Raw genomic sequence first — 21,403 nt, 5'->3', positions numbered from 1 at the left:
TGATTTTGATTTTTTTAACAAAAAAATTGGTATAGAAAGTTTATGGTTTCAGCCAATAAACAATTATGAGTCAAACAGTGAAATCTAGCTGCTTCCCAGATGGGCTGGAAGAGCTGCTTCCCTGCCCTCCGCATATTTGAATTAGGGGCCTTTCAGCTGCGGGAAGGGAGCCCCCCCCACACACACACACACTGACCTGACAGCTTCCAAATGCAAATAAAACTTAACCTGATTGTGAGGACACCCTACTAGGACTAACATTACAGGATCAAACCTCGACCAAGAACCTACCCTGTAACTTGAAAGATAAAGAGTAAAGGAGGGTGGGATTATCTTGTCCCCAAATTTTTCTTTCCTCCATGAACTACCACCTCCCTTACCATGAGACTAGAGGAACTGGATGGGGCCCAACTGCCATTACTGTGTATTTTGACCAGGGACCCAATAGGTGGCTCCTGCATGGAAAACAGGTTGACAAGGCACGTTGAAACTAGAGGCACCCCCGAATTTACTGCCTGGGGATGTCCAAACTGTCAACCAAAACTAGCCCCCGAAACCATCTCAACTGAAAATTGAGCTCAGTGAGTCATGTTTGCCATGAGCACTGTACACTCTTAAAGAATTACCTGCAGGAGATGGAAACAGCTGGAAAGGTTGCAGCAGCAACCTGGAAGCACACGAGGGCACTCGGGTGGAGAGCCTTCACTTCCAGGTGGTGAAACGACAGGGGCAGAGTGAGTGAGAAGGAGACAGTGTGAAGGAGGTCACCACTGGCCATCGGCAGCACATATGCAAACTGGTGAGTGCGCTTGTGTTGCTGTGTATATTGTCACCAATTTTTTTTTAAGTCACTCACTGACCAAACCACCCTCCTGAAGCCTTGCTTGATCTCACCCCCCCCCCCCTCTGAGTCTCTCTCTGCAGTGGTTTTACAACACTGAGATGGACCGAGTGTTTTCTACTTCACGGAGGACCAAGTATGTGGTTGAGAGAAAGAGACAACTTTGTCATCCATACGCAACTGGAGCAGCGCTGCCGGAACACTGCTACCCAAGGGAGGAGAGCTCTCAGGGACTGCCCACGGCATGTTAGCCATCAGAAGCACTGCGCTCTCACTTGGTAGTGAAACTCAGCAAGGACTCGGAAAGAGGACTAACGGGCTACGGGGCACAGTGAAAATAGCCCTAGCTATAGATTGCGCCTCAAAAAGTATTTTTAAATTTTTAAATAAATTATGTATGTGTGTGCATCTCTTCGTATTTTTTTAACCAATAAGGGTGCCTATTGTGAAGAGCTGGACAGGAGGAGTGTGGAGGATTCTGTGCCAGGTCCTAGGACTAGGACCCACTGGCCTGACAGGATCGAGGAGTGTGCAGGGTCAAAAATAGGAAAGAAAAACCAGGAAACAAAGTAACTACTTTTATTCCTCCTCCTGATCCACAGACCAGTCCTCATGACACAGAGGGGTCCTGGCCACAGGGCCCAGCCCCACAATGATGGGGGGGGGGTTCTCACACACCCCACTTCGTGGATAACCTGACACTGTGGAGACAGATGGCCAGCAAGTCGAACACCCAGTTTCAGAGTGCCCACGTGCCTCAGGGGCAGCTCCCTGGTGACGGGCTGCAGTCAGGGGAAAGGCGCTGGTCCCCCAAGGAGAAAGGGCCTTGCTGCCTCCAGTAAATCCAGCTGGGGGTCCAGGGAGCGGCCGAGCCCCTCCAGCACCATGGTCGCAAACACAATTGAAGCAAAATTACTCTCGAGTTTCACCTGAAATATAAGAGTAGTAGTTATCTTAAAAAGAAGGTCGGAGACAGTCTCGTCTTCATCCACTCCCCCCCAACCCCCCCCCTTCCCCTGTGTGGTTTCCTCGTGTTCCAGACTTCTTCCCCAGCCCTTCCTCCCCTCACTCATGCATGCACCCATTTCCCACGTGCTAGGATGTAATGGGAGAATCGTACCGCACGTATCTAGAGGTGCACACACGTATGCCACATACATTATAGACACGTAGACAAGGGGGTACCCCCAAAATAACCAGAATTTCACTGGCTTGAGCTGAGCTTTCATAGTACGCATTTTCCCCGCTAGGTGAGCATTGAGCAACTCGCTCTGAGTTAGTGCACCCAGTGGCGTCGCCTGGGAAGGTTCTCTGGTCACAGTGAATGTTTTTTGTAAAAGCAGTTTCATTCAAACTTTGATTTTTGTGATGGCCGATTTAAGACAACAGTGTGCGACTGTGAAATTCTGTTTCTTGCTTGGGGAAAATGCCACAGACACTGTTGTGATGTTGAACAAAGCTTACAAGGACAGCGCTATGGGAAAAACTCAAGTGTATGAGTGGTTTTCTCTTTTAAAAAATGTGAAATATCGATTGTTGACAAACCTCATTCTGGACATCCGTCAAGCCCAAATGGATGAAAACGAGCATTTGGAGTTCGTTCCACCAGGTCAGACTGTTAGTCAAGCTTTCTACTGAGGCTCTGAATAGATTGCATAAGACTGTGCGACAAAAAAGGCCTGATTTGTGGCAGACGGGGACTGGTTTTGCAACCACGACACTGCACCTGCTCACGCAGCCCTCAGGGTGGCAGTTTTTGGCAAAAAAAAAAAAACCAGCATACCTCTCTAGCCCACACACCTGACATCTCTTTTTTATGACTTCTTTTTGTTTCTGCGAATGCAGAGGAACATGAAAAGACAGCAATTGCAACATACAAAAAGTGAGGCGGCTGCTGTCAGCCATCCAAACAGATGAGTTCAAAAATGTTTCCAAGAATGGAATCGCATATTTGGCAAATGTATTAAGTGTAATGAAGAGTACTTTGATGGGGATAAGGTTGTTTTGTTTAAAAAAAAGTAAATACATAGCTTTGAAAAAAAATTCTGGATTTTCTTTTGGTTACACCCTCGTGTGTGTGTGTGTGTGTGTATACACATATATATATATATATGACTTAAAATGCATAATTCACAGATAACCCCAGAAAGTGTGAGTCAGGAACATGGTTCTCCACACTCTGGGCCCCTTTCCAGAAGCCCACACACAGCGGGCTCTGCTCAAATGGCAGTACTCCTCTCCAGGCAACCAGCCCGCCAGTCTGACGCAGAGACGCATGCACGTGCGGAGCAGGCTGCACTGGAGAGGGGAGTGAGGAGAGGCCTAGATTGGGAACAGGACGGAGGTGGTTGCTGAGTTGGGGGGATGTTGGGTAGCACAGCCCAGTGATGGGACAAACTGGCAGAGAGCTGTCATTTCAAATGGTCACAGCATTGGTCGTTTGCAGACATGTCCTGGTGTCAACTTCCTTTCCTTCTGTCTGCAACCCGTTTTCAATAGAAGCATCACGATGGTGGTAGAAATAAATGACCAAGACTTTGCTTTTGTAGTCAGCAAACCAGAGTGAGCACCACACTTGGCCCCCAGTTTCACTTCCTGTCTCGGAGCCCATTCCTAGCCTGGACATCACAGCCCAACCCCGCCCAGCACACTGTCTGAGCCCACTGCTACCGGTGTGCCGCTCTGCAGACTGTGCCTAGAAGAGGAGGCTTTCCTTAAGATGTGGTCAAAATGTCAAGAAGCACCTCATAGCGGGTGTGGGAGACAAGGGACAAGCCAGGTCCCAGGAGTCTGTCCACGAGTTGGACCAGCCAAACCAGAGTCCCCTTCCTTCCTAAGATGGACAAGAGGTCCCCTTGCCTACGGGCGACCCACGTGGGCTTTGGAGACTGTCGGTCCTCGGGGGAGCACGCAGCCTCATCCTTCTCCCTGGGAGCGGCTGGTGGGTTTGGACCCCCCACCTTCTGGTGAGCAGCCCAGCACCTAGGAAAGCATACAGGCTGCTGATGACATGAGCATCACATGCGCTGTCAGGAGCCCCTTTCCTGGAGGTGTCCACCTGGTGAATCACCTCCTGGAGCCTGGGTCTCCTACACAGCCTGACCTCTGTGTGCTGAGCCGACTAACTTCCGACTAACCACGCTCATCTTCTGTCCCTGTTGTGGAGACAGCCAGTCTCTCCAGGGCTCCTGCTTGTACGATCTCACGGCCAAGCTTCCAGCCCACCCTCCCTCCACTGCCATGGGTCTCAGTCCACCTTCTTGTGAGCCCGGGGTCAGGGTTGTACATTTCTCCCCAGGAGGTCCAATGCAGAGCTGGTGGCCTTTCTGTTTACACAAACTCTAGTTTTCCTGGGAAAGCCCCAAACTCGGCGTCACCAAGCTGAGCATGCGGACGAGGCTGTCACCAAAGGCATTTGGCAATCTGCCATTCCTCCCCAAGGCGGTAGGGGTCTGTCATCTTCAGGTGGGACTCCTCAGCCAGCGACCACCCTAGTTGAACCTGTTGCCAGGTCAGAGCTCCCCGTCTTCCTTCAGGAGAGGCTGCGCAGGTGCTGGCTGGTCCTCCCGTCTGTGGGTGCACCGCTGCCTGCTGGGCCAGTCTCTCTCACTTGGTTTGCTGCTATTCCCATTTCCCCTTCATTCTAAAGCCAGTGACCTGGTCTCCTTGGAGATGACCCTACAACAGTCTACAACCCACCCTCCCACAGAAGGTCACAGCGGTTGGGACACTGGCCGGTCTGGAGAAGGCACGATAGCAGCAGTACCCAGATAGACGGCCCTTGCCACCGGGGTGCCCCCACCCCAGCCACAGAGTGGGCAGTGAGATGGAGGGTAGACGTGCTGCAGCTCCCTTGGGCTTGGTCATTGCCCCTCTCACAGATGATTACAATCCCAGGGGCAGGGCCCTGCAGGGCAGCTTAGAAAGATCCTGCCTTTCCCAGGTGGCCCTTTCCTGGGGGCAGCAGCCGCTTAACCCCCACCCCTTGTGATCTCCCCTAGGACAGAAGACTTGTCCCCACCCTGGGGACCCACGCACCCACCCTGAGAGCCCGCAGGAGCAGCCTGGGCCTCACCTTGTGCGTCATCAGTAACTTGAAGAAGCTGGAGAGAAGACTGGAAACTTGAACCTGGAAAACAAGATGGTTACAGTGCAGAGGTGGCAGCACCTGGAGCCCACCGCTGCCCCTGCCCCACAGTGCACCACACACACACATTACTCACACACACATGCACCACACGTGCACACCCCACACGCACCCACTCACAGCATCACCCCCACTCAGTACCCCACACGTGCCTTCTCCACTCCCGGGCGGCCGAGCCCCTGCCCACCTTCTCCAGAGTGACAGTGTTCTTCCTGGCCTGGCTCACTAGCACAGCCATCTCAGTCTTGAAGGCCTCCACGTCCCCGCACTCGCTGGCCCGGGCGTGGTGCAGGATGAGCTCGGCCACCCTGTGGCCCTGGAAGAGAAAGGAAGGAGAGAGGTGAACCCATGGGGTGGACAGAGCTGGGTGCTTGGCCCCCAACTTTCCCTCCACACTGCCTTTCACCTGTGCTTCCCTTTCCACCCTGTGTCAGGGGATCCGGCCCAGCAGTCTCTGTTGGTCTGGGGGGCCCTAACTGGCTAGGGGCTGACTTTCCCTGGATCTACTTGCATGGCTCATGAGGATCCTGGCACCTGCAAAGCTCACAAGGGGCTGGACTGCCCCTGGACTTGGCTGAGACCCTCACAGGGGGCAGGCTCTCCCGGGACCCCCTTCTAGGACCAAGCTCTTCCTCCTTCACCCCATCCTGCTCCCCCTCCCCCAGGCCTCCACCTCTGCCTTCCCAGAGCCCGTGTATGTGCTCAAGTCAGACCTCCTGCCCGCACCTGGTCTAATGCTTAGGGACCAGAGGGGCCCCCACAGCAGCCAGGCCCATCTCACCTGCCCCATCAGCACAGCCAGGAAGACCGCCCGGAAGTTGCTCAGGTCAGCAGCCTGCAGCTCGGCCACGATGCCTGCGTCCAGCAGCACCAGCCTCAGGGGCTGTGGGTCAGGGAGGGCAGCTTCAGCCCACCTGGCCAGGTCATCCCCCTGCGGCGGCCCAGACTCCTGGCTCCTGGGCAGATGGTGGACGCCTTGCACCAGGATGTTCCCGGGGTGGAGGTCCGCATGGACGAAGTTATCCACAAATATCTGCAGGAAACCAGTGAGGGCACAGCTCACCACCCCACCCCACCCCACTGAGAGGTCTGCTAACCCACACAGGGACCCACCCAGAAGAGTGTGGGAGGGCAGGTGTGGGAAACTGAAACATTTCTCCCAAGTTGTCTCCCCCATATATGCCAAACATAGCTGCTTGCTACACGTGGTGAATGACTAGACACTTGGACACATGAATCTAGGGTCCGCCCATCTTGTCACATGTATACCCCTCGTTCCTCCCCTTCCTATCAGGTATACACCCCTAGCTCATCCCCTTGCTGTTACGCTTATGCCCATGGAATATCCCCTTATATTGCTTGTATTGCCTATTGTATGTCTTTACCTGTAATTAGGAGGTATGCACACCGCCAAAGATATATAAGCCTTGGATCAACAGGTCAGGAAGAGTGTCACCGTACTGAGTGGGGTGATTGATCCTGACTGCCAAGGAGAAATTGGACTGGTACTACATAATGGAGGTGAAGAAGAATATGTCTGGAATCCAGGAGATCCCATAGGCTGACTCTTAGTGTTACCATGCCCTGTTATTAAAGTAAATGGTAAGTTGCAGCAACCCAATCCTGACAGGACTTATAATGACCCAGACCCCTCAGGAATGAAGGTCTGGGTCACCCCGCCAGGCCAAAAACCACAGCCAGCTGAGGTGCTTGCTGAGGGCAAAGATAATACAGAATGGTTAGTAGAAGAAGATAGTTCTACCTATCAATTACGACCACATGATCAATTGCAAAAGCGAGGCTTGTAATTGTCAATGTATTTTCTTTGTATGTTCTTATTGCGTATATTTCCTTTGTTCAAGTATGATATATCAGATATAATTTGACTCAGTGTGTTTTCATTTATATGTATGATAGATGATTGATGATAAGTATAAGTGTGATTTCATTAATATCTGGAAATTATATAAGTATGCATGGGTAAAGAATTGTGTACAGGTGCCAGGTTGGCAAGGGATGGATTGCCTGGCCGATAAACACAGGATTAATTGAAGGGCAGAGGGATAAATGGCTCGGTGAGCCTCACCTTGCTTGTTCGGTGCCTCAATTTAAAGGGGTACACTACCTGTGGGATGCCTAGCCTGTGGACTGTGTCGCTGTAAGTTGAGGTCCCTTTAAGCCCACACGATTGGAATGTTCGTCTCTGGAGCTGGGGACTGACAGTTGATGACAGTTGGGGACCTGCCTTGCTGTTTGCTGCCTGGGTATATATAGCCCAGCTCTCTCTACAGAAGGGGACTGGCAACTGGCAGCTCTCAAGCCTTAAAGGACTGCTAGTGTCTCACTGCTTTATAATTTAACTGTTAATTTCTTGTATTATCTATCTGTATATAATTTAATGGTTCATTTCTTGTATTATATATCTATCTTTATAAATATATTTATATATAATTACTAGCAATCTGGTTTGTCTCTCTAGAGAACCCTGTCCAACACAGCAATAAATCGCTCTTTCTCCTGCAATTCCTACCTTCCACATCCTGACGTGGACCACCGCGCGGGGCTGAGGTGAGCATTGCTACCATGAACTGTGCCCGACTCCATTATTTCAATCTCTCTTATTCTCTATGACTTTACTATAATCCTTACTTATTATCGCTGTACAATTTCGCCTACTGGACCGATGATGATTTGTTAGGGGCTGGCTCCCATGACAACAGGTCGCCTTCTGAACAGTCCCAGTCTTGAAAACCCAAGCCCGTGCGCGCCTGAGTGGGGCCCTGAAACTCCCATGGCCCAGCACCAGCAGCAGCACCTCCTTGGGGTGGGGTAAGGATGGGAGGCCCTTCAAGGCAGGGGCAGGATTTTGGCATCAGCCTCTACCATCCAGGCTTCCTGTATCTCATTCCTGGATGAGCCCCTGGACTGGGCTGAGCTGGGGTAGGCCCCCAACCAGCCATCTGTATCCTCCACTTATCTGATGCCTGGATCCCCCACCCACCCCAGAGGACTCCAGGAATGACAAAATATACCCACCTACCTATACGCCCTGTACACCCAAAACTCAGCCCAGTTCAGGCACACCATCCCCACCCAGGAACTACCTGCCAGGGGCATTGGCACAGCATGGCCCCAAGACCGCTATCCACTGGGTGGACAGACACACAGGCCCACCCACCACACCTACCATCTTCAGGAGCATGCGGATCCCCAGCCGGGCAATCTGCCGCTTCAGTTCCACAGGCACGGCTGCCTGCTGGTAGCGGGACACAGGCACACTCTCCTGGGGAAGGACAAGGACAATGTCACTGGGCAGCCTGCATGCCAGCTCTGTCCCCATGAGTGACAGAGAGGCCCAGAGCCTGTCCCTCACGCAGTGTCCTAGCCCAGTAGTGCGGATATGAGGAGGCACATGACAGCGCCCCCTGATCCAGAAGCAGCTGCAGGGGCACCAGTGGGCCCTTGACTTCATGGGGGAGGACGGGCCAGTGAAGGAACATTGTTGACAGACACACACCGCCCCTGGGGTGGGGGCCAAGTAGCACCAAGTTCTACCAAGCTTCTGGGCTGATGTCTCAGGCCCCCAGGCGCCTTTCCTAGGGGATGTGGGGACTGCGAGCCTCTCCTTGGGCAGTGAACCTTGCTGCCCTGTGGTGGCAGTGAGACATGTGTGGTGGCCATGGTGACTGGCTTGGTACAGGCAAGAGTGGCGGCGTGCAGACTTGCAGGGGCCCATGTACAGGAAGGGGCACTGCCCATGCCACCTGTGAGCCCCTTGCTCAGTTTCTCTCAAGCAACTCATCCAGAGGGCAGCAGGGGGCACAGAGCAGATGTCCCAGGTCCACCTCTGACACTCTTCAGGAGACTGGCCTGGGAGTGCAGGGGCAGTGGCCATGCGAGTCTGGCCCTTTCTGCGTAAGCACTGTGCCGCATGCATGCCTCATGATCCCTGTGACGACGCTGGCATGGGAGATGCCACCCCTGTGGAGGCCACTGACCAAACTGAAAGCCATCGAGTCGATGCTGGCTGGCAGCGACCCTATGAGGCAACGAGGAATGGCCGTATGTGCCGTGTTCGAGATGTAGCTCTTAGAAAGGCTCATCTTTCTCCCCCAGAGCAGCGGGTGGTTTTGAACTGCTGACCTCAAGCTTCACAGCCCAAGTAACCACCCTGCCCGCAGGGCTCCTGGCAGATCACCCGACAGAGACCGACACTGGGAAGACGGGCCGACTTCCATTTCTCTCAGCCCCTGGCCACCACACCCCTTTCCCCCAGCTTCCAGACAGAGGGAGGCTTGGTGGGGGGTCTTACTTCGTAGGTCTCTACCAAGACCTCCCTGGAGATGAAGGGCCGCAGCGGCGTGGGGAACCTGACGGCACTGATGTTCCAGAAGTTTCGCTGGAAGTGCTCCAGGTTCTGAGCCTCATAGCGCAGGTCGATCTACAGGGGAGAGCCACAAGGGTGGGTGCAGGCCCAGGATGGCTCCACCTGGCTGGCAGGGGCCTGCAGGCCACCCTGCCCTCCGCTCTAGCACCTCCAGCCCCAGCCTGGACCTCTCCATGGCCCTCTGCCCTGCCCCTCCTCTTCCCTCACCCGGCCCTTCCACCAAGGCCCCCTGCCCAGCTGCTCTCACCCCTGGTGACCACAGACCCAGGACTTTCCCCAGACCCTTCCTGGCCTTGGGAGACCCGGTCCTGCCGAAAGCACAGCAGCCCCGCTGCTCAGCCCAGGGCCCCCTGGGCGGTGCTGGCCTCAGCCTGGGCAGCACACACCTCCCACACCCACCACAGGCTCCTCGGAGGGACTCTCGGCCTCTAGTCCAGACCCAACACTGGGCCAGTCCCTGTGGACACCACAAGCCTCTGAAGCTCCACCTGTACTGATCCACGCCACCCGGTCCACTCCGTCACCTGATGTCACTGCACAGGGGGTGGCCCAGAGCCACGAGTCTGCCACTAACCCCTTTCAGGCCAGTAGGTGTCCCCTCTCTCCAGTTGCTCCGCTCCTGCCTCTGCCTATGTATGGGATAAAGTCCACTCCACAGTGTGACCTCTACAGTGGGCTGCCCTGCCTGCCTCCTTCAGTACCCAGCCCCCACCCTGCCAGGTATCCTGAACTGTCCCCCCCACCTCCAGGAGCACCCTAACTGCCCTCCTCCCCGCCTCCCACAAGCACCTCCACCCGCCCATCCGTGATTTCCTCTCCTCCCTCTGACAGGATTGTCTTCCACTGTCTGACCCAGCTGCGAGCTGAAGGAGGAGAACGGCCACTGGCACTCCTACCCGAGCCCCTGCGGCCTGACTGGCACTTGCACCCCTCCCCTCAGCCACTGTTGGTGCTCCCCGTGTGCCGGGACGACTGGGTGCTACGGGGCTTTCCAGAGCAGCTCACCAGGCCTGACTGCTGAGAAGAAGCCTTTGTGTGGGTTTGAACTTCCAACCCCTCAGCTAGTGGTCGAGTGTGAGCATAATCCAGGCACAAGTGTTGTTGGAGGAGCTACCTCTGCTGTCGTTCTCATACCATCAGAACCACGCTGCCCCACAGGACAAAGCAACGCCTGCTGCCCACGGAGACGCACCCCTGGGACGGAGACCCTCAGCTCAGGGGGCGTCAAGGACGCCCACTTCTCAGCCCACACGCAGCCTTGGCCCCACCGGGGCCTGCCTCCCCAGTCAGCTTTGGGGAGCAGGCAGGGCGTGGCCTGGCTGAGGAGTTCTGCACTTTCCGCAAAACCACAAGCACATCATTTCCTGCAGGCGTAAAGGGAGACGGTATTTCCCAAGTGCTCTGTCACACGGGCCAGTGATCAAGCACTGACCGGTGGGCTGTGGGGAAAAGGGGCTAGCCACACCTGAAAGACCGCCTCCTCGGGGCCAGCCACCACACCCACGAAATCCTCCATGGGGGCCCGGCTGTCACACTGACAGGACCTTCCATGGGGGGCTGAACACCCCACTCTGACAGGACCCTCCATGTTCCCTTCCATCACGGTGGCCCCACCTGACACACACTTAGGAACTGGGTGCTGGGTACAGGGCCCTCCCTCAGCTCAGGTGCACAGGGCTTTGCTAGAAGGGAGGCGGAACCATGTGGCATTGAAGCCACCAGGCTCCTGTGCCCATTATCACTTCAGCCTCAGCATCTACCCAGTGCAGCACCACAGGTGAGAGCCCTTGGGAAGCCATTTGCTAAGAGAACCACCTTGTCGTTGTCATCGGTGCTGTCCCATGACAGCACTACCCCTAGGGTCTCCACCGGAAAAGTGGGTCGTTCTGGGTTAGCAACCGAGCACTTCACTGCTGTGCTGTGGGGCCCCTAGAGAGAGAACGGTGGGAGGGAGGGGTACCTGCTGGACCATGAGCTTCTCAAACTCCTCCACAACTTCGGGCAGGCTCAGCCACCTGATGCCCGGCAACAGCCCCAGGGCTCGGCTGCCCATCTTCATCAACAGCAGGTCCATGTGCACCTGGGCAAGGAGGCCGGGATGCAACACCTGCGGGAGAGGGGTGGTGAGAGCGGCAGCGGCCAGGGAGCCCACCCTCACAGGAGGGACTGTTGGGAAGGGGTCCTCTCACCCCACCGGCCTGCCCCCTCACCCTGGAGAGGACTCCTGGGCATGGCACTCAGATTGGCCTCAGGAGTGGGAGCCAAGCCCCATCACACACAGGAGGTGGGAAACTCCTGTTGTCTTTTGATTCCACATTGAGTTTAGGCCATGGTTCTCAGGAACAGGCCGAATAGTCCCATGGCAAAGCTTGGGGACAGTGTGCGCCTGGATCTCCCAGTGGGTGGGGCCAGGACCAGCATGTTACTCACAGGTCACTGAATAGGCCACCCAAAGCTCAGCCCCTGCTAAGGAAATGCTCCATGGCTGTGTGCCAGCCAGCAGGACCCACCGGAGAGGGCAGCACCGCCAGGGTGTCTCCTGGCTGTCATCTTTACAAAAGCAGCTCACCAGCTCGCTCTCCCTCAGAACCGCTGGTGGCCTCGAACCATCCAACTGTGGATTAACAGTCATGCCATGAACCAGGCACCCCCAGAGCCAAACCCAATACCACCGAGTCGGTTCCAACACATTGACTTTATCATGCCCAAGGCATTGCCAATCTATGGGAGCATTCGCCCCATTCACAACACAAAGTTTAAACATTAAAATAAAAGTAAATAAATAAAAATCTCTAGGGGAGCAGACAGCTTCATCACTTTCCGGAGAAGAGGCTCGAGTGGAGTCAGGGTTGAACTGCTGACCTTGTGGTTAGCAGCCCAAGGCCCAGACCACAGCACCCCTGTGTCTCTTCATGTGCTGGGGCCACAGACACCAACAGGAGCACAGAAGGTGGGAGGCGCTGCCAGCAGCTTTGTGCAGGTCGGGTCGCAGGTCTCCCATTCACAGGGCCCCACTCGGCCCACGTTGTCTCAGAGGCGGGGAGCGGAAGGAGGCAGAGGCGGTCGGGGATTTCATGTTCCTTGGGGCCACCATCACCCGCGCAAAAGCAGCAGTGAAAAAATAAAGGATGTGCTGTGTGCGTTGGGGAAGCGTGAGGTCAAAGACTCGCTCGAGTGTTCAAGCGCAGAGAGGTCACTTTGAGGACTAAGGCGGCCGACCCAAACCCAGAGGTTCCCCATCGCAGAGAGCTGAAACCAGAAGCCTTTGGAGGGCGGTGCTGGTGAAGAACATCAAATACAGTACAGACTGCCGAGAGAACGAGCCAATCTGTGCTGGAGAAAACACAGCCAGAATTCTCAGAAGAGTCAGTGACGGCAGGTCGATGCTGGCTCGGAGCGGCCCTACAGGCCACAGTCGAACTGCCCCTGTGGGTTTCCGAGATGGTCACTCTTGACAGGAGTGCAAAGCCTCATTTCTCCGGAGGAGTCACTGGCAGTTTCAAACTGCTGGCCTTGAGGTTAGCAGACCAACAAGTAACCCAGTATGCCACCAGGGGCCCACTGAAAACTATTCACAGCCATCCAGCGATGCCGATGCATCGCAACCTGATAGGACAGGGTAGAACTGCCTCTCTGAGTTCTTGAGACAGCAGCTTTTTACAGGAGTAGAAAGCCTCAACTTTCTCCCGAGACCAAACACCAAACTCTCTGCTGACTCTTGGCAACAGGCTTTTAGAAGAAGGGAATAAAGGACTCTGGTCAATTCTCCCTCATCTCACTGCCACGGAGTCAATACTGATGCACAACAAACCTTGTGGTGGTGGTGGTTGTTGTGTACCGTTGAGTCGGCTCCGGCCCCTAGCGACCCCATGCACAACCAAACAGAACACTGCCCACTCCTGAGCCATCCATACAACTGTTGCTATGCCTGAGCTGCTGTATGCAGCCACTGTGCCAGTCCAGCTAGAGAGCCTTCCTCTGACCCACCACCTTACCAAACATGATGCCCTTCTCCAGGGACTGGTCTCTCCTGATAATATGCCCCAAGGGACGTAAGATGAACTCTTGCCACACTTGCCTCGAAGGAGCCCCCTGGCCTGACTTCTTCCAACACAGAACTGTCTGTCCTTGGAGCAGTCTGTGGCACTTTCAGTACCCTTCCCCAGCACCACAATTCCCACACATCGATTCTTCTTCCGTCCTCCTGTTCAGCGTCCAGCTTCACATGCATACGATGCCATGGAAAATGGCATGGGCCAGGTGCACCTTAGTCCTCAAAGTAACATCCTTGCTCTTCAATTCTCTAAAGAGGGCTTGTGCAGCCGACTTCCCTAATACATCTTTAGGTCTCTTTAACTGCTGTCTCCATGACCACACATTGTGGATCCAAGCAAGTCAAAATCCTTGACAACTTCAACCTTTCCTCCATTTATGATGATGTTACCTATGGGTCCAGTGGGGAGGATTTTTGTTTTCTTTACATTCTGTTGTAATCCATACTGAAGGCAGAAATCCTTGCTCTTCACCAGGAAGGGCCTCGAGTTCTCGCTTTCAGCAAGCACGGCGGTGTCATCTGCATACCGCAGGTTGTTAATAAGCCTTCCTCCGATCCCAATGCCACACTCTTCACCTAAGCCAGCTTCTCTGACGATTTGCTCAGCATCCAGATTGAACAAATATGGTGAGAGGATACAACCCTGACGCACACACTCCCTGATTTTAAACCTTGTTCTGTTCGCACCACTGCCTCTTAGTCCATGTACGAGTTCTGCATGCACACAACGAAGTGCTCCAGAATCCCCATTCTTCTCAAGGTGATGCAGTTCACCCTGGTCCGCACAGTGGGATGTCTTTGCAAAGTCAATGAAATACAGGCAAACCTCTTTCTGGTGTTCTCTGCTTCAAGCCAAGATCCATCTGACATCGGCAATGATGTCCCTTGTTCTACAGCCTCTTCTGAACCCAGCCTGAACTTCTGGCAGCTCCCTGTCAATGAGCTGCCGCAACCGCTGTTGGATGATCTTCAGCAAAATGTAGCTGTGTGTGATGATATCAATGATATCGTCCTACAGCATGCTGTTGGGTCACCTTTCTTTGGAATGGTCACAAATATGGATGTCTTCCCGTCAGTTGGCCAGGTAGCTATCTGCCAAACTTCCTGGAATAGACGACTGAGAGCTTCCAGTGCTTCTTCAGCGTCCTGAAACGTTTCCATGGTTACTCCATCAATCCTGGAACCTTGCTTTTGACTAATGCACTCAGTGCAGTTTGAAAATCTTCCTTCAGCACCATTGGTTCTTGCTCATCTGCTTGCTGCCTGCTGACATGGTGGACTGTCGACTAGCTATTTCCGGTCCAGTGACGGTACTCTTTCCATCTTCTTGACGCGTCCTGTGTCTTTCAATGTTGCAAGTTTTAAGTTTCAGATTCATTGAGCGTCTTCTTCTCTTTTGGTTTTCTGATGCTGGGCCCCTAAAGGACAGGGTTGAACTGCCTCTGTGAGTTTCTGAGACAGCAACTGTTTACAGGAGCAGAAAGCTCCCACCTTTCCCCCTGAAAGGGACTGGTTGGCAGCCCCATGTGTAACCACCATGCCACCAGGACTCCAGAGGGAGGCTGGTGAGATTCAATCGTATGGAGGAAACTGTACAGGAGAGTCAATCCTATGAGACTGCAAGGGCAGCATCTGCCCCCAAACAGAGGTAAGGCAGCAGGAAAGGCCCGGAAAGAAGGATCAATGGCAGCAGGAAGCCAGGGCAGTGGGAAGGGTGCTGTAATGTGAACGGGTGTACAATGTCACCAAATTTGTATAAATCGCTGAATGGAAAACGAATCTGCTCTATAAACTTCCATGAACACAACCCAAACCACAAACCACCATCACCTTGGATGTACCACAACCAGTCTACCCCGGGCATCTCAAACTGGTCCTTCCCCCAGGGCCATGGCCAACCATGAGCTGCTTTCAAGTTGAGTTCAGACTGGTGAATATGCACAAGAAAGGTGCATGGATGGTGTCCTGGGTTATGCATGGAGCTGCGAATCATAAGGTCAGTGGTTCAAACTCACCAGGAGCTCAGTGAAGAACGATGAGGATGAAGCTCTTTGCTCCTGTGAAGACCTAAAGTCTCAGCAACCCAAAGGGGCAGTTCTACTCTGGCCTACACTGTGAGTGTCTTTGATGAGGAACCAACTAGATGGCAGCGGGGCGGGTTTGGGGCGCACAACAAACAAAACACAGGCCTGTCCTGCACATCCACTCAGTGGCTTGTGGATAAGACACGTTCTGCTGCAGTACACAGGGTTTCCAGCGGCTATTTTGGGGGGGAAACAGATGGCCAGCCTTACTTCCTAGTTGTGGGAAACAGAAAGATTTCTCCCAAATTGTCTCCCCCAAATATATGTTAGACTTAGGACACTGCTTGCAGCTAATAGTAATCAAAATTACCTCCCTGAAGGCAGTCAGCTGCCAGACTACTGTCTGGTCCCATCACAGATAGAGGCCCACTCCCTGCGGTTAAGGACAATGGGCTACTTCTCCCTAAAGGTCATTAGTTTGGTCCCTGCAGGGTGAGTTTACATCCTACTGGTTTTTTTTTCTTTTCATTTTTAAAATGTATTATTAATTGGGAATTACATATGCCATTCCATAGTTCAATCATGTTCAGCAGTATTGTACAATTGCTACCACAGTAAGTGGGCACACACACATTCTTTTCTTCCTGGACTCCTTGACACTGTCTCCCTTTTACCCTCCACCCCACCACCACTGTACCCCAACCTCCCAATCCCTTAACACCCTATTCTACTTGCTGTCCCTATAGGATCATCAATCCTGGTTTCATAAACCGAAAAAACAGAAAGACATATAACACAACTTCAACTGGGTGACCCCCAATGACATAACACCTCTGAGATAAACCATAATTTGAACAAACAAAAACAAAACAAAAATGCACAAAATGTTGAAAACCAGATCAGGCCCAGGCTGCCTCAAGTGGGGATCAACTGATAAGGTTTTCACTGTTCAAGTCAGGTTTATCCCTTTGATCTATCCTAGTGAGCCAGAGAACAGGTCAAACATGCTCAGTGACATCCAAAGTTAGGCTGCCATCCTGAATCTAGGATCCACCCATCTTATCACATGTGTACCCCAATACCAACCCTTCCATTATGTAGATACCCCGAAATCACACCCCTCCCATTACTGTATTACCTATAGTACAACCCTTTCCTGTGATGTATGTCTTCACCTGTAGTTAGGGGGCTTGCATGCCCCCCAGAGAATATAAAGCCTTGTGAGGCTGAGGTGAGCATGCTACCATGAAATGTGCCTGACTCCACTATTTCAATCTCTCTTCTATCTCTCATGCTCCCTATGACTTTACTATAATCTTTACTGATTATCGCTGTACAATTGTGCCTACCGGACCCGTGATGATGTGTTAGGGGCAGGCACCCTGGCACCTAGTCTGCTTGGGCCAGCCTGGTGGTGGCTACATGCAGTGTACTGACCAGGAGTGCAATGTGGGTCTCTATCAAGGAAAGTGAGGAGTCTACCCCAGAGCCACACTGCCCCTTAGCAGGGTAGGCGGCCATCAGGGGTGGTGGTCCCTCCATGCTCCAAGACAGAGAGTGTGCCAAGCCTTCCTCCCTTTCCTTGGCCAGACTGCTCACACCCCATGTCCCTCAGGCCAACAGAAACCAAGGGAAGGCAGTGGAAGGGGGTGATCTGCAGGGAGGGGTCCCCAGCTTCAGCTATTGGGGGGCTATTGGGTTAGGGATGAGAAAATCCTGCTGGGAGTCCCGGCACTTACTTTCACAGCCACAGGGATGAGGTGCTTTGGTTTAGGTGGGTGGCCAGGGGGCGATGTGTCCACCTCTACAATGTCCACTTGGGAGAGGAGCAGCCTTTCTAGAAAAGACTGGTCAGCAAGGGTTTCTTCAGGCTGCTGGCCCTTCCCAGAAGGTCCAAAGCGCTCTCGGGAGCCCCCTAGGGCCCCAAGGGTCCGGAGGCTGTCCTCCCCGAGGTAGGCAGCATTGGCGTGGGCCTTGTACACCTGAGCCACGCAGCCCGAGCCCACAGGCTCCAGGTGCTCGAAGCAGAGGACCTGGTCCCAGGTCTCCCCAAAGGCTTGCTGCAGGAGGCGGCAGGTGTGCGCCCAGGGGTGGGGCGTCACGCGGACGTGCAGCCTGGAGAAGACAGCGCAGAAGGGCTCCGAGAAGATGTCGCGCCTGGTGCTGGCCCACTGGCCCAGCTTGATGTAGGTGGGGCCCGAGGTCTCGGTGGCCTTCAGCAGCAGGCGGAGCCAGAGGGCGGCCACGCGGGGGTCGAGGTAGGTGACGGGGTAGAGCAGCAGCAGGGGCAGGAACTTGACCAGCAGCGCCCCGGCGCGCAGCCAGAGCCGCAGGTGCGCCAGGAGCCCACGCTCCGCCTGCCCCAGCGTCGCCACCGGCTCGTTGCCGCCGGGGCTGCGGGGACACAGGCTCTCTGGGACCTGAGCGCCCACCTCCTGGCAGTTGGAGACGAGCCTGGGCAACGTGCCCAGCAGAAGCCAGCCGAGACTTCGGGGATACCCGGGGCGACACGGGGCGCCCCATCCCCGCCGAGCCTTCAGGCGCCGCAGGTGCGCCCAGCAGAGACGGAGGGACGAACGTCCGGCCGTCCCCATGCCGCCGCCGGCGTCCACGTGCGGTCAACGCCGAGGTCTCACCTCAGAGGGCAAACCCTGCCCCGTACCTGTACGACCCCAGATCCGTCCGTTCTCGGGGGCCGGGGGATGCCATCACACTGAGGGGGGGGGGCGGCACAAAGAAGGGACGGGGTGGGGGCGTCGCCGAAGGCCTGTCGGAGCTGCGGGCAGGGTGTCCGGGATGGGAGGGTGGGTGCGAAGGACCTGGACGCGGGGGCCAGGAGACTCAGCGGTGGTGGGGGGGGGGGGGGCGAGGCGCACGGAGGCCCTCCGAGGGACGCTGAGGTCTTCAGCCGCGTGCGGAGGCCTCTCCCCCAACTGAGCGCCGCGACTTCCGGAAACACCCCCAGAACCTCCCCTTAAAGGGCCCGCAGCCTGCCTAAGCCCTCCCGGAGCCGTCTGGGGCCTGGGACCACCCCCTGTCCCGCCCACGAACCGCCTGGGCCCGCCCACATGGGCGTAAGACCGCCCAGTCCCCGCCCCCGGGCAGCCTGGGCCCGCCCCCGCCCGCCCGCTCCCGCGGCTGAAACTTAAAGGCGAATGCGCTCCGCATCCCCGCTGTCTGGAGCCGCCGCTGTCACTGCACGAAGGCCTCGCGGGCCCGCAGCGGCCACTTGCGGTGTCAGCGGCCAGACCCATGGGTTCAGGAGTTGGCCTGGACGGCGGGTATTCCATAATAGCGAGGGTCCCTGGGCAGGAGGACAAAGTGGACTGGGGGCTGACCTGGCCCGCTTGGGGAGCAGGGAGGGGCGTCCCAGGCAGCCCCACTAGGTTGGCCTGGGGAAGGATGGTCCGGAAAGGCCCCATTCATTCGTTCAAGGAATACGTGCACAGCCTGGAGCCTCAGCCAGCTGGTCAAAATGGGCTCTACTGCCAGAGAAGCTAAGGAGTGAAATACAACACACAATATACATACATATATACCATCCACAGTGATACAATGTTCAGTTGCTGAACTCCGTTCGTTCCAAAGCGGTGTTCAAACACTGAAAAGTTCAAGAACTGAACATATTTTTCCCATTGGAAATCATGGAAAACTAAGTAATTAGTTCTGAGACCCAAAGTTTACATTTATAAATTAACTGTGGAGACTTTTAGCCTTCTAGCTCATCCCTGCCTCGGGCCATCGCCATCGGTGTTGCTTCTGATTTATCCAAATTGATAGTCACTTGTCAATCTCTTCCATCTCTGGGTTCTCTGTTTTCTGCATAGTTAACCATTTCACACATTTCACTACATTATCCCCTTTAATCACTTTTTTCCCCTTCAAAACTGTTGATCATGTCGACTTAGCCAGGTTGTATTCAGCCACCAACTCAGAAAACCAGGGACCTGATTCAACTTTAACTCTATCATGGTTCTCACCGGTTCCCTCATTCTTCGGGGCCATGGTTATGATATTTTATGCAAATAATATGAAAGAAAAATGACTAATGTTTTACACGCTAACACATGTGCTCTGTGCTGTGAGAGCAGCATCTAGCCTGGGGCTCCACCCCTTTGTGTCCCAGCCAGGGGTGGCTCAACAGGTGACTCACTCTCAGGTGGGACAGGTTTTCTCGATCCGATTTTCGGTGGACCATCGAGCAAAGGTGTGAACACCGAGCAGATTTTTTTTTTTCAAACTCTGCTGCTCGAGTAGTAGAATGGGCAGGCTTGGTTGGAGCCATTCTACAACTGAGGTATCACTATAATAAGTTTAATAAATAATAGGTTAAATGAAAAGTTTTACCATCTTTAAAAAAGAAGCCAGTACAGGAGTGTGTGCAGAAGAGGGGGAGACCCCCACCCTCAGATGCTCAGCATTCAGGAAATAACCGGACACCCAGGGAGCCCACTGAGACAGCAGGGGATAAGGACTGTCACACAAGGTGTCATCCTTATGGGAGTAGCCTGCCTCATCTTTCTCCAGAAGAGTGGCCAGTGGGCTCTAACACACAACCATTGTTAGCAGCTGAGCGCTTAGATGCTGCGCCACCAGGCTCCTGGTGTGACAGCATTTGTCCTTCCAGGTGTTAGGTTTCTGGAGTTGATAATGCCTCAGTTCTTGGCTTCACACGATGAAAGAATTCATGCCGAAGCCCGTTTTGTAATTCAAGTGGGTTCTTATGAAGGACAGGACACGTTTCAGTTTCTACAGTCTCAAAGGGGTTCACAACTGAGTCCCAACAACCACTTGGGAAAAAGCACCCACATGTGCGGATCTTGGGAGTGGGGTATCCCGGGAGACCAGAAACCCAATAACTGAGAGGCTGTGGGCCAAGAGGCCCGGAGTAGGCCTCGAGCAGGCTCAAGTGTGTCCTCAGGCTTTTTTTTTGGGGGGGGAACCCCTCCTGCTATGCCTGCCTCTGACCAGGAGCAGGGTAAGAGAGCATCCCACAGCATGCTCCCTGCCTTTATTCTAGCCCACCCCCTAGCTGGGGAAGCTGTGGTTGATGGTATTGGTTGGCCTCATTGGCTCGGTTGAGCCCACCTGGGTAATGTCAAGAGCCAGGGCTTATCTTGGTCAGCCCAGGTGTCCCTCCTACCTGGCTACCTGACTGGGGGTGGGGGATGGGGAGTGGGGAGGGGCTTGAGTATGACTATGCTCAGTTTGGGGTCTTCATAAGTATCTAATGGTTGCCTGATTTCTTTCCAACCTCCCCTGTGGAAGCCTTTGCAGGTATGGGAGGGACAACCCCTGTCCCTAAACTAGCTACCTAACAGATCCTGAGCAGCAACTCTCTCCTGTCCTGTCCTCCCATACGTCACACCTGGACACGAAGGACTCCTTTCTTTCCTTCATGCATTGGTTTCTATATCAAAGCATTTCAGATTCCTTATGATTGCTGTCAGGTGCTGTGGAGTTGGCCCTGACGCAGAGCCATCCTAAGGCAACAGAAGGAAGCCCTGCCTGGGCCTGTGCTGCCCTGACCATCCCAGCCATGCATGAGCCCATTGTGACGGCCACTGTGCCCTTCGCTTTCGACAATCCTCTCTCTACATGATGTCCTTCTCCAGGGACAGATCCTTCCTGATGGATCACATGTCCAAAGTACGCGAGATGACATCCTCACTTCCAAGGAGCATTCTGGCTGTACTTCTTCCTAGGCAGATTTGCTCCCGCTTCTGGAAGCTTATGGTACAGTCCATCTTCTTCGCCAGCATCATCGTTCAAAGGCATCCATCCTTCTCTAGTTTTCCTTCCTCATTGTCCAACTTTTTGTTTTATCATTTTACTGGGGTCTCCTACAATTCTTATCACAATCCATACACACATCCATTGTGTCAAGCGCATATGTACATTTGTTGCCATCATCATTCTCAAAACATTTGCCTTCCACTTGAGCCCTTAA

General features: G+C 54.2%; 1 protein-coding gene across 1 annotated transcript; it reads right to left on the bottom strand.

The window, feature by feature from the left end:
* Positions 1–1,405: 1,405 nt before the first annotated feature.
* Positions 1,406–18,365, bottom strand: ADCK2 (aarF domain containing kinase 2). Its single transcript, XM_075558749.1, has 8 exons — positions 17,193–18,365; positions 11,336–11,482; positions 9,301–9,429; positions 8,176–8,271; positions 5,770–6,021; positions 5,176–5,304; positions 4,917–4,970; positions 1,406–1,770 (listed from the first exon to the last, which is right to left on the bottom strand). The coding sequence occupies exons 1-8, from the start codon at positions 18,045–18,047 to the stop codon at positions 1,630–1,632; spliced, it is 1,803 nt and encodes a 600-aa protein (XP_075414864.1). The 5' UTR covers positions 18,048–18,365; the 3' UTR covers positions 1,406–1,629.
* Positions 18,366–21,403: the final 3,038 nt, after the last annotated feature.

Source organism: Tenrec ecaudatus, chromosome 9, assembly GCF_050624435.1.
Source record: "Tenrec ecaudatus isolate mTenEca1 chromosome 9, mTenEca1.hap1, whole genome shotgun sequence".
Lineage (NCBI taxonomy): Eukaryota > Metazoa > Chordata > Mammalia > Afrosoricida > Tenrecidae > Tenrec > Tenrec ecaudatus.
The sequence above is the reverse complement of the archived record's forward strand: the minus strand, read 5'-3'. Positions and strand labels throughout refer to the sequence as shown.

Coding starts and splice junctions, on each gene's coding strand:
- ADCK2 (XM_075558749.1), bottom strand. CDS start 18,047: ATGGGGACGGCCGGACGTTCGTCCCTCCGTCTCTGCTGGGCGCACCTG. Junction 8,272..9,300: donor TCTTGGTAGAGACCTACGAA/GTAAGACCCCCC, acceptor GTCCTTCCCCAG/GAGAGTGTGCCTGTGTCCCG. Junction 4,971..5,175: donor ACACTGTCACTCTGGAGAAG/GTGGGCAGGGGC, acceptor CTTGTTTTCCAG/GTTCAAGTTTCCAGTCTTCT.